The sequence below is a fragment of the Myotis davidii genome, unplaced genomic scaffold (assembly GCF_000327345.1).
Source record: "Myotis davidii unplaced genomic scaffold, ASM32734v1 scaffold137, whole genome shotgun sequence".
Lineage (NCBI taxonomy): Eukaryota > Metazoa > Chordata > Mammalia > Chiroptera > Vespertilionidae > Myotis > Myotis davidii.
The window spans coordinates 1,509,067-1,522,051 of record NW_006288719.1 but is presented as its reverse complement, the minus strand read 5'-3'; the positions used below and the strand labels follow the sequence as shown (position 1 = coordinate 1,522,051).

Sequence of the window (12,985 nt, the reverse complement as noted above, 5' to 3'; positions counted from 1 at the left end):
GTCCGGGAACCCGGCCCGATCCGGTGCGGAGCTTCAATCGCTGGAAGAAGAAGCACAGCCATAAGCAGAGTCAAAAGAAGCAGTTGAGGAAGCAGCTGAAGAAGCCCGAGTGGCAGGTCGAGCGCGAGGTTTGCCGCGGCGCTGGGCTGCGGAGGGCGTGGGGCGGACCGGTCACTGGGGACCGGACCTGGGGAGTCAGCCGGTGGGCGCTGGGCCGTGAAGGGAGTGGGTGAGGGGTGACGCGGGGTGCCCTGTGGTCTGCCTGTAGGCCTGGCCGCCCTCCCGCTCCCCACATTGCCCTCGGTCAAGATGGACATGCAGTGGGACTTACAGGGTCGGGAGGTTAATGGTTCCAGTAATATACACGATAATGCCAACGACATATCGGTAATAGTGACGCCAACGTGTTAAGCCACTTACCATGTGTTTCACATTACTTGGCTGCGTCTCGGATATGGGTTTTATCCCCATTTTACAGATGAAAACATGGAGGTTCCGAGAGGATCAGAAACTCGTCCTGAGCTTAGTAGTAGTAGGTGGTGTGGATTTGGAACCTAAACCCATGTCTTTCTTATTCCAAGCTTTTTGCTTTTAACCACCGTGCCAGGCTTGCATGCCTCGACATCACCCATCTTCCTTCCTGTGCCTGTCTCATTCTCTCTGCTTGCTTTACAAGTATGTCCCCATTCAAAAACTGGGAAGAAAAACTAGACTCCGGATCTGTTTTCAGGGTCTGCCCATCCCACATGGTAGCTGATATTCCTAGATGAGTTTCCCAGGAGGTGTCATTTTGACCTCTTGACCTCTTCTCTATCAGGCTCCTTGGGGCTGTCGGTACCCCTCTTTTCCTTCCCCCTAATTCCCATGTCTGTTACCTTCAACCACCTCTCTCAGCCTCTCAGTGATTGCTCCCTTCTAGTGCAGTATAATCAGGAATTTAACCTGTGGGATATTTCTGGAATTAAAGTCACCATGTGTTGTGCTGCTATAGCTTTTCTTTAAACCCTTAAATCACCAGTCAGGCTAGAGAGAGCCTCGAGTTTGTTTTGGCTTTTGAGTTGAGATGACGGTGATCTAATCATCCTAGCTTTTGTTCATCAGATTGAGTGACTTTGGGCAAGTTACTTACTCTGGTGGCTTCCCTGTTTTTGTTTATAAGAGGCGTAGTAATGTCTACCTTACAAGTTGTTGTTGGGAGTTAGTAAGAATGCATGCAACGCATTCTGCACAATGCTTGGTACGTAAATATTGCATATGTTAGCTGTTCTGTTAGTACTGCTGCTATATACATGGCATCTCACGAAGCCATTGTAAAGTAAATTACTACTGGATTGTAGTAAATTTTGACTCTTCATCAAAGACTAGAATTGTTCTGGGGGTTAGCCTCAGCCCTTGCTTCTTCCCACTCTGTTCTTTTCCCTGGTGTAATCTCAAGGTGTATTCTTGTGGACCAGTGACTGCTTCTTGTATTCTACCCAGAGCTCTTCTGAGTTCGCATCTTTTTTATTCTGACTGCGCTGGATGTCTTTACTTGTGTTGTAGGATACCCTAAATGCCACAAGGCCAAAACTGAGCTCATTATCTTATTCTTCTAAATTCTCAGTCTTGTGTATTAATTTCCTACTGCCATTGTAACAATTTATCACAACCTGAGGAGCTTAAAACAGGTTATGCAAAGTGCTGAAGTTCCAGAAAAGCTCGGCGTTTTGTTCTTGGATTCCCAAAGAAGTAACCCGGAGGACTGGCTGGGAAAGACGTGGATTTATTAGGACTGACATGCTCACCGGTGTTGGCTGACTGGTGAAGTTTACCACCACACCAGCTTCCACCAGTGAAGTTGAACTGCTAAGGTGGATGGCCTGCACTGGGCGGCCGGCTGGTGCTATTGTTTCAGCACCACCCAGACTTTCCCAACACAAGGTTTTATTGAGGACAGAAAACTGAGAAAACAGGGCATACAGGGAGAAGGTACGTGTGTGTGACCAAAACACTAGCTGTTTTCTTGACTAGCCACATCTTAGCCTACCTTCTAAGCAGATTGCTGAGCTAGAAACCTAGGAGTAATCCTAGAGATTTCTCTGTTACAACTCTTGTATCCCATCAGTCACATCGATGATCTTACATTTCTCAAATGTGTCTCCATTCCTACTGCTGTGCCCCATTATTTCTTGCCTGGTTATTATAGTAGCTATTGCTTATAATAGAGGCTAGCAGACTTTCTGTAAAGGACCCAGTAGTGAATGGTTTCAGCATTGCAGGTCAGAAGGGTGGATCTACTCAACTCTGACATCGTAACACGAAAGCTTCCATGGAAATATTTAAACAAATGGGTGTACACTAGTTGTGTTCCAGCAGAACTTTAATTATTAGAACAGGTGGCTGATGGGATTCGGCCTTTAAGGATAGATTAGAGGATAGATTAGAGGGGGAGAAGGGATTGCCTTCTCCCCCTCTAATCTATCCTCCATATTGCTGGTAGAATGATGTATTTCCAAGATGAAAATCCAGTCACTTAACTCCTGAACAAAACTTTTCCTTGCTTCTCAATTACTTTCAGGAAAATGGTTAAACGAATTAACTTATCAACATGCTCTAGTCCAGTGGAAGAATAAGTTATTTGTGGACAGGCAGACCTGATTTAAATCTCAGTTTGGGTATTGACTAGCCACATTTCTTAATGTTCCTGAGCTCAGTTTCTTCATGCAACAAGATTATTAACCACTTTTTGTAAGGCTCAAATGAGGTAATGTATGTAAAGCAAGCAGTCTGTGATAGGGATACATGAAAGAACAACTTGCAGTTTTGTAAATTGTTCGTGCTCTTTGATGCTTCTCGTCCTGGTACTTGATGTCCCCACTGCAGCGAGAAATCCCCTTCCTCCGCATTAGGGACACCTACTTGTCCTCTCAGATTTAAATTTCTCTTCCTGCCCTCCCCAGGTAGAGTTAGGGCTGCTGTGCTTCTATAGCATTTTGTACACACCTTTATTACAGTATTTATCACCAGGCTGTGATGATTGGCTCTTTAACTTCTTTGTTAATTCTCCCACTAGACCAGTGGTTCTCAACCATGGCTGCACATTAGACTCACCTGAGGCCCAGAAATCAGGATTTGAAAAAAAATTCCCAGGTGATTCTAATGTGCAGCCAAGGTTGAGAACCACTGTTGGCAAACTGCGGCTCTCTAGTCACATGCAGCTCTTTGGACCCTTGAGTGTGGCTCTTCCTAAGCCTTAGGAGTACCCTAATTAAGTTAACAATGTACCTACCTATATAATTTAAGTTTAAAAAATTTGGCTCTCAAAAGAAATTTCAATCGTTGTACTGTTGATATTTGGCTCTGTTGACTAATGATTTTGCGACCACTGCACTAGACCATAAACCTCTGAAGGTCAGAGACCATTGATTCAATCATTACATTTGCTGTGCTCTCCTCAAAGACTGGTCATAGAGTGCTTGTCCTTGAGTAGGTGCTCAGCTGGTGTTTAGATATTGTTTGGTGCACAATGACCTTTTCCAGATGGGTTTATTCTAGTTGATAGCATTGCTGCATTCTTATTTTAAACTAGAGGCCCGGTGCACAGATTCATGCACTGGTGGGGTCCCTCGGCCTGGCCTGTGTCCTCTTGCAATCTGGGACCCCTTGGAGGATGTCAAATAGCTGGTTTCAGCCTGATCCCCGCAGGCCCAATCCAGACAGGAGGGAGCCCGATCCTCTGTGTTGAGTGTCTGTCCCTTGGTGGTCAGTGCACATCATAGTGATTGGTCATTTGGTCACTTAGGCTTTTATATATATAGATTACTCATATTTACTAAGCATTTACATGTGTTGACTTGCCATATCTTCAAATTACAAATAACCCTATGAGATTGTTCCCATTATGCAGGCGAGGAAACTTGAAGGCACAATAAGGTTTAATAATTTGTGCAAGGTTTAATCATTTAAACAGCAAGTGAAAAAGTAAGAGTTCTAACCCAGGTAGTCTAAGTCTGATGCCAGAGCTCCAACCCACTACACTTTACTGTGTTGCAGTGCACAGATATCTAAATCTTTTCATTAAATTGAAAGAGCAGTTTTCCCCCTTATTATTCTGTTTTAGTTTTTTAAATCTTAGAAGTATTTTTTTAAGACCTTGTCAGTAGAAAAATGCAGAGTGTAATCAATTGCCAGGGCTACAAATAGCAGAGTACATCAAAGCAGATTTGTTATTCTGGAGGTAACTAAGGGGCAGACCCTCAGCCTATGACCCCTCAGATGGTAGCATTTATGCAAAAAACTTGTTACACTGCTGTAGTACACAGATGGTGCTCAATAGCCTGAGCAATTTGATTCAGAAACATTTTGAAACAATTTGACAGGTACTTGTTAAGGTAGGTCTAGGCAAAAATAGATGCAAAACAAAACAAAACGAAAATATGTCTGTGACCCTAGGGAGGTGGGTGGAATTGATACATTTTGACAAATGTAATAAATATGTACAGTGCTGTGGTGTTACAGTGGTTCTCAACCTTGGCTGCACATTAGAATCACCTGGGAATCTTTTTAAAATCCTGATTTCTGGGCCTCATCCTCTGGAAATTCTGTTTCTTTGTTACAAATGTTGTGGCCCCACCCCATAACAAAAAAACAGAATTTCCAAAGGATGAGGCCCAGAAATCAGGATTTTAAAAAGATTCCCAGGTGATTCTAATGTGCAGCCAAGGTTGAGAACCACTGTGTTAGAGGATGGTATAATGAAGAGAAAAAAGGTTGTGTTATCTGGCCTGATGAATTGAAAAAATGTGTTTCTTCTGGGCACCCGTGCTCCTGGTGGTTGTAGGCTCAGGCCTGATGGGGTTGGATTTCAGCCCCACACCTCAGCCTTACTAGAGGCCTTTGTGTAGTATGCAAACTGTCCAGTGGTTGTTGCCATGAGTGGAACTAGTTCTTGAATGATGTGTTCTCCAGTAAAAAACATTGGCAAGGACATTGTAAGTTGAGGAACACTAGAAAATACAAAAAGGTGTGAAAGTACGGTGCTCTTTAAGGGGGGGGAATACTCCTTGGAGTGTGGTTTGTGTTCCTGAATTGATGAGGGTAGAGAAGGGGTTGGAGGTGGACTGTGAATGGTTTAGGAGGTTATTGTTGGTAGAATAATGGCCTCCTAAATATGTCTAAATCCTAATTCCCAGAATAAGTTACATGGGAAGCGGTAATTAAGGTTGCTAATCAGTTGACCTTAAAATAGGGCTATTGATCTGGATTATCCAGTCAGTCACCTATGAGTCCTTAAAATGTAATGTGGACGAGGGAGACAGAAGAGTCAGCGTCAGAGTGCTGTGAAGTGAGAGAGACTTCCGTTCATTGCTGGCTGGCGTTGAAGATGGAAAGGGGCCACAAGCCAAGGGAAGTGAGCAGCCTCTAGAACAGGGGTGGGCAAACTTTTTGACTCGAGGGCCACAATGGGTTCTTAAACTGGACCGGAGGGCCGGAACAAAAGCATGGATGGAGTGTTTGTGTGAACTAATATAAATTCAAAGTAAACATCATTACATAAAAGTGTACGGTCTTTTTTTTCAATAGTTTTATTCATTTCAAACGGGCCGGATCTGGCCTGCGGGCCGTAGTTTTTTTTTTTTTTTTATTGATTACTTTCAGAGAGGAAGGGAGAGGGATAGAGAGTTAGAAACATCAATGACAGAGAACCATTGATCAGCTGCCTCCTGCACACTCCCTACTGGGGATGTGCCCGCAACCAAGGTACATGCCCTTGACTGGAATCGAACCTGGGACCCTTGAGTCCGCAGGCTGACGTTCTATCCACTGAGCCAAACCGATTAGGGCCTCAGGCCGTAGTTTGCCCACGGCTGTGCTAATCATTAGCCAAACATTGCATATGAGCAGTGACTCTCGGATTTAATATGTAGAATATAGTTGTAGATATGTAATATTTATTTATGCCAGCAAAATTACTACAGTGTTTTTTCCAACATATGTCCTATTTGCTAAAATTTGTTTTAACATAGGACAAACCGACCAGAAATTTTGTCCATTAAATCCAAAGTCAGTTAAATCGAGGTCTGCAAACATTGAGGGTTTTCTATATTTCTTGGAATATAATTGAGAATCTTCTAGAACAGGGTCAGCAAACCTTGTCTATAAAGGGCCAGATAGTCAATACAGACATACCTTGTTTTATTGCACCTCACTTTATTGTTCTTCACAGGTGTTGCATTTTTATTTTTGTTAATCTTTCCATTGATATTTAGAAAGAGTGGAAGGGGGAGAGACAGAAACATCGATGTGAGAGAAACACATGATTGGTTGTCTTTAGCATGTGCCCTGACCAGGGATTGAGTCTGCAACCGAGGTCCATGCTCTTGACTAGAATCGAATCTGGAACCTTTCACTTTGAGGGCTCTATCCACTGAGCCAAACCAGCTAGGGAGGTGTTGCATTTTTACAAATTGAAGGCAAGGTCCTCCACTAGCAAATAGGTTACTTTCCTGTGTTGAGTACCCACTTTATTTCAGTGTTCTGGAACTGAGCCCACAGTATCTTTGAGGCTTTGTGGGCCATACCCTGTCTGTCACAACTACATAGACAATATATAAATGAATGATTGTAGCTGTGCTCCAGTAAAACTATTTACAAAAATAGGCACCAAATTGGATTGAGCCATATTTCTGTTCTAGTGCATTAGCAGGATAACAATGTCCTTTGGTTTTTTGGTGACTTCTTTCTAAGACTGTGGTGTATAGCTTTACATTGTCATGGCTGATAGAGTGCTGGACATGTTTTATCCTTCCAGACTCTTCCTCTAGGACAACGGTTCTCAATCTTCCTAATGCTGCGACCCTTCAATACAGTTCCTCATGTTGTGGTGACCCCCAACCATAAAATTATTTTCGTTGCTACTTCATAACTGTAATTTTGCTACTGTTATGAATCGTCATGTAAATATCTGATATGCTATATGTGTTTTCTGATGGCTGCAACCCACAGGTTGAGAACCGCTGCTCTAGGAGGTTAACAGACTTTAGAAAGAAGTATTTGTTTGAAGAGCCCACTTTGCTTATGCTGTTTTTCTAAGAGAGATTGAAGAGTATGTTGCCTGCCTAGCTCTTTCTGTAAGCATCCCATTCTCTGAAAACAAGTACCAAGGTGGACTGCACCTAATTTTAGTGTCCTGTTTAGAAGATTACCTTCTAAAGGAGGTAAATTTCTCCTTCTAATGCAGTACACTGATTCTGCCTTCTCTCCAATGTTATCTGGAGTGATTTGTAGGGATTAAGGCAATGTTTTAATATTTCTGTTTTCAGCATTGGAGGCCAAGAGTAACCTGTCTGGACTACAGTAAAAATCTTGGGAAAGATGTGTAGATTGTAAAATGAAATACAAGCTGTCATCCTTTTATTGCCTGGAGTGTAATTTAAATAAATGAACCCTACGAATGCAAGCTCCCCCTTTTGTGAATTATGAATAATTTGTCAGCCTATTCTCATATCTGAACAGTAGTTTTTTGCTTTCAGCATCTGTAATAACATAATTCTCCTGAGAAGCCTAAATGAAATTCAGAAAATTGGGTTGATGCTAATGAAGCACATCAGTAATGCACATTTAGATAATGTAAAGTTAAAGGACAAAATGTTACTTGTTGAGGCGTCAGAGTGTGGCAGAGACACTTCCCTGGTTATTACTAAATAATGCCCCTCCTTTACTATATTCCCAAATGAGTAGTTGTCAGATTGGATTTCTCATGCCACTGATTTATGGTTAAACTTTGAAAGGTTTGTGCTAACAAGATATATTTCTCCAACTAACTTAAATCTGTTCTCTGAACTGTGTAAATAGAACTACTCTCATCATTTTTTGTGATTTATTTATATTCTTTGAAGGATGGGCTGAAAGTAAATTTTATTCCTAAAATTGATGTGGTGATAACTAATTGTATTAACATTTTAGAGATGAAGGATGTTCAAGGTAGTAGTATGTGTTGAGCGAATTTTTTTTTTTACCATTTGAAGTTATGAACTTACATTTTAATTTTTTTAAAAATATATTTTATTGATTTTTTACAGAGAGAAAGGGAGAGGGATAGAGAGTTAGAAACATCGATGAGAGAGAAACATCGATCAGCTGCCTCTTGAAGGCCCTCTTGTGTCCGGGTGGGGCTCCCCTCGGCTGCCTCCTGCTTGCCCCCTACTGGAGATTGAGCCCACAACCCAGGCAAGTGCCCTGACTGGGAATTGAATCGTGACCTCCTGGTTCATAGTACAGTTCTCAACCACTGAACCACACTGGCTGGGCAACAACCTTATATTTTTGATAACAGCTTCCTTGAGGCATATTTCCCTTCAGAAGGAATAATGGTTTTCAGTTAGAACTCATGATTGAATTTAATCCTGTAGTACCAGGGGTAAGCTAGACAGCATAACGTAAACCTCTAGCCCCCCAAATAAATAAATATTGGTTTTGTTGTAAGACGAATCAGTTATGTAGTATGTTAATTTGTTTTATTTGACATAGTCTTCTTTTTCTTTTTAGATAAATGTAAATGAAATTACAAGATTTTCAGATTTCCCGTTGTCTAAAAAAACATTGAAAGGTAGGTAAATGATGATCTTGGAACATGTTGGATTTCTTGATGCTTTTTATAAATGACAACAGATTTAGAAAGTTTAACCTGAAAAATCTTATTTTGCAAGTAATTTTGATACCATGACAACCTATGACAAGAAACTATTCATTTAAGTTTTACCAATTTGTCATTCTCATCCTTTCTGGACTAAAGAACAGTAGTGATGAAAGAAGATGGTAGGGCCTCTGTATAATTAAAATGAAGCCTAATTATGTTAATATGAGCAGGGGAACAAACAAAAATAAGATACCTTTTGTCTTAGTTTGCTAGTGCCACTAGAACAAAAAACCACAGACTTGGGTGGCTTAAACAAAGAAATTTATTTTCTCTCAGTTCTGGAGGCTGGGAATCCAAAGATCAAGATGCTGGTAGGGTTGGTTTCTTCGGAGGGTCATAATGGGCTTACAGAAGGCCTCTCCTTGGTTTTATATGGCCGCTCTCTTTCTGCTGCTTCATGGAGTTATCCCTCTGCACTCACATCCCTCATGTCTTTGTCCAAATTTCCCCTTTTTATTAGGACACCACTCAAATTGGATTAGGACAGTGATGGTGAACCTTTTGAGCTCAGCATGTCAACATTTTGAAAAACCCTAACTTAACTCTGGTGCCGTATCACATATAAAATTTTTTTTATATTTGCAACCATAGTAAAACAAAGACTTATATTTTTGATATTTATTTTATATATTTAAATGCCATTTAACAAAGAAAAATCAACCAAAAAAAATGAGTTCGCATGTCACCTCTGACACGCGTGTCATAGGTTTGCCATCAGTGGATTAGGACCTACCCAAAAACAAGGGCTGTTTTTGACTCAGTCATCTCTTTAAAGGCCCTGTCTCTGAATACAGTCACATTCTAAAGTACTGGGGTGGGTAAGGGTCTCAACATATAAGGGGCCTTCAACATATGCACAGGTCAGCCCATAATTCTATAGGAATTTTTCTAGAGTGTTATTCTCTTCACAACTGCAGGTTTGCAAGAAGCCCAATACCGTTTGGTAACCGAGATACAGAAGCAGACCATTGGGTTGGCTTTGCAAGGTAAAGATGTCCTCGGAGCTGCCAAAACTGGATCTGGCAAGACTTTGGCTTTCCTGGTTCCAGTAAGTAGCTTATTCATATTGTGTCAGATTCTTTATTATATGACTTTAGAACAGGGGTTCTCAAACTTTTTAAACGGGGCCAGTTCACTGTCCCTCAGACTGTTGGAGGGCCGGACTATAGTTTTAAAAAAAACTATGAGCAAATTCCTCTGCACACTGCACATATCTTATTTTGAAGTGAAAAACAAAACGGGAACAAATACAATATTTGTATTTGCATGTGGCCCACGGGCCGTAGTTTGAGGACCCCTGCTTTAGAACATTCTGTGCCTAGATAGAAACTAACTATGTTAAGAGTTATTTCATATTGAATCTCCCTGGTTAGAGTGCAAGCTTTATCAGACAGGTGTCTTCTTCTTCACCCTGGTCCTAACATAGCATCTTGTACATGTGAGCAGTCAGTAACTCACTGAGTGAATTATTGTGCCTTGACAAGCCATTCCAGGGTGGCAGGTGAGAATGGTTCTGTTCTGCTGTACAACTATCAAGGAAGGCTTTTGCTGCGCTCCCCCTTGCAAATCTGCTAGTTGCATTTATACTTGCCATTTGTTTAGGATGAAGCTGAAATATGCTCACTTTAAGAAGATTGGGTCACTCTTTGAGAAATGGTATCTGTCTTTTATAGCACTAAAACAATAGGAATTCACTTATATCTCAGTTATGCAGCTGCTTTCATAATTTAGTTCCTTCAAAATAATTGGCTCATAAAAAAATCACATTTAAGTTTTTGATCCAAGTATTGCAAAACCATTTTTCTCTTAAATCCTAATTTTCATAATGATGTTACTCCACAACTAAAAAACTGTCACTGTGTAACTATAGTAGCTACACAAAATGAGTTTGTTTTGATGTGGTTTCTGTTCAGAAAATGGTGACATATTTTTCTGAAATCTGTTTTAAGGGTTTGGGCTTTGCAGGACTTCTCTGATTGCCAGTGTGCTCATGGCATGGCTCTCGCAACCTCTGAACTGCCGTGGGCTTCTCTTTCACTTCCCCCTATGACTTGGGGGAGGATGCTTCTGATGGATGGAAGAAAAACACACACAAAGTAAACAATTTCTTCTTTCTGATTGGAAAACACTTGTGACTGATGTGCTTTCTGCTTAGAAGGTGCCTCTGATTGGGAGGGCAAGGTTGACTCAGCAGTCAAAAAGCTGCCTTCTCAGGACTTCCTGAACATGAATTTGCTGCCTTTTCTTTTTAGGTGCTGGAAGCCTTATATCGTCTACAGTGGACCTCAACAGATGGCCTGGGGGTCCTGATCATATCACCTACGAGAGAGCTAGCTTATCAGACCTTTGAGGTTCTCCGAAAAGTAGGAAAGAATCATGACTTTTCTGCTGGTCTCATCATTGGTGGGAAGGTTTGCCCTTTTGTCCTTATCCTTCTTTCTTTTTTCCTATAACTTAATGTTGGAGCACTGTGGCAGCTGATGGGGAAGGGGTGGAGATTTCATCTAGACAGACAAGCTGGCTCTCTAGATAGGGGGTGGTAGCATCCTGGTGTGGTCATTGTCATTTAGAGTCTAGTTGTCCATTTTGTAGGCCTAGAAAGTCCATTTGTCAGGGTATCTGAATTGATCAGGTTCTGAGACCAATTTACTTTAACCAACCTGTAAATCTATTTGTTAGTATACTTTGAGAAAGGAGCCATTTCAGTATGTAGACTATTTTCTTTTAACAAGGTATCTAAGAGGTTGAATAATTCAGAAAATTGCTGAGTTAGCAGAAGAAAGGAAGATATAGTTTTGAGGAATGTTTATTTTAGGTAATGGTAAAACCTGCTGATTAGCTTCTGCGCTACCTTGTGGTATACCTGGAATGCTTGTCTTTGCTAGTCTTTGCTAGATTGTAAGGATAAATGCTTGAATTGTTGAGTTTATATGCAGCCGTCCACAAAAAAAAAAGAAAAAATAGCATCACAGACCCTTACTTATTCGTGTACCTGTTACCCATGAACTTTAATAATGAACATTTTATGGTTCTCATTTCAAGAAGAACTTTCAGAATATAGAGAGATGAGCTCTTTTTTTTTTTATTCCATGAAGTGCAGTGAGTGGTGTCAGAGAGCCTGGGAATAATTCTGGCATTTAAGATGTTTTTGGTAATTTTAAGAGGAAATCAAGACTTGGAACATTCATATGACATTTCTTATGGCCTCAAAATCCTGCATATGATAAAGAATGTAGAGGAACATAGCACTCTTTAGGTCTTCACTGAGAACTTTTCTTTAGTCCAGAAATTTGGATGTGTTTCAGAAATAGAAGGAGAAGTTACATTTATTTTAGAGTATCTACATTGCTGTGATGAAATGCCATATGCAGATGGCTTTTATAGTTTTGCTACACAAGCTGCTCAGTGATGTGTTTGTGTAATAAAAAGAAACAACTGTTTTCAGGACCTGAAACATGAAGCTGAGAGGATCAATAACATAAATATACTGGTTTGCACACCAGGTCGGCTTCTTCAACACATGGATGAGACAATATGTTTTCATGCTACTAATCTCCAAATGTTAGGTGAGTAATGAATTTATAATGAAAAAAATCTCAGATTTAGGAGAGAGCCCTCATAAATTTTAATGATAAGAATGTTTTATTCAATAAATATTTTGATTAAAGACAACTTGAGAAATAACTTGAAACAATTTTTTTGGCATTTGGTTTTTAAAACCAGAGAGTACAACTAGATTTAAAAAATCAAAATTAGTTGGAAGAATGTAAGAGGTCATATGAAAGTAGATACTTCAGTATGTGACACAGCTAAGAGTTTTTTAAAAATCTTTTAAGGTATAGTCACCACCAATATTATCTAATGTGTTTTCTTAAATCAGCTTTTATTTTGGAATAATTCTAGATTTATAGAAAAGTTGGAGTGATTATACAGAGTCCCTCTATACCCTTCCCTAGTTTCTGCTAGTATAACATCTTATGTAACTGATACCTTTGTCAAAACTAAGAGATGTACATTATATAAGTTCCATACTTTATTTGGATTTCACCATTTTTTTCACTAATATACTTTCTCTGTTCTAAGATCCGTCAGTATGCCACATTGTATTTAGCCTAATGTATATTTTATTTTACTTTACTTTTTTATAAATCTTTATTGTTCAGATTATTATAGTTCCTCTTTTTTACCCCCATAGCTCCTCTCCCCCCAGTTTCCACCCCACGCCATGCCCTTACTCCCTCCCGCCCCCCACTATTCTTGTTCATAGGTGTAAGATTTTTGTCCAATCTCTTCCTGCACTCTTCACTT

At 40.4% G+C, this 12,985-nt stretch overlaps 1 protein-coding gene across 1 annotated transcript in view; it reads left to right on the top strand.

Annotated features, from left to right (window-relative positions):
- Positions 1-5: 5 nt before the first annotated feature.
- Positions 6-12,985, top strand: part of DDX10 (DEAD-box helicase 10) — a gene marked incomplete at its 5' end in the record, with an annotated part of 248,991 nt that continues 236,011 nt past the window's right edge. Inside the window, 6 exons of the mRNA XM_006760820.2 lie at positions 6-229; positions 8,341-8,398; positions 8,527-8,587; positions 9,595-9,725; positions 10,930-11,088; positions 12,123-12,243. Of these exons, the coding sequence (XP_006760883.1) occupies positions 6-229; positions 8,341-8,398; positions 8,527-8,587; positions 9,595-9,725; positions 10,930-11,088; positions 12,123-12,243 (754 nt within the window). The remainder of the gene's footprint in view (positions 230-8,340; positions 8,399-8,526; positions 8,588-9,594; positions 9,726-10,929; positions 11,089-12,122; positions 12,244-12,985) is intronic.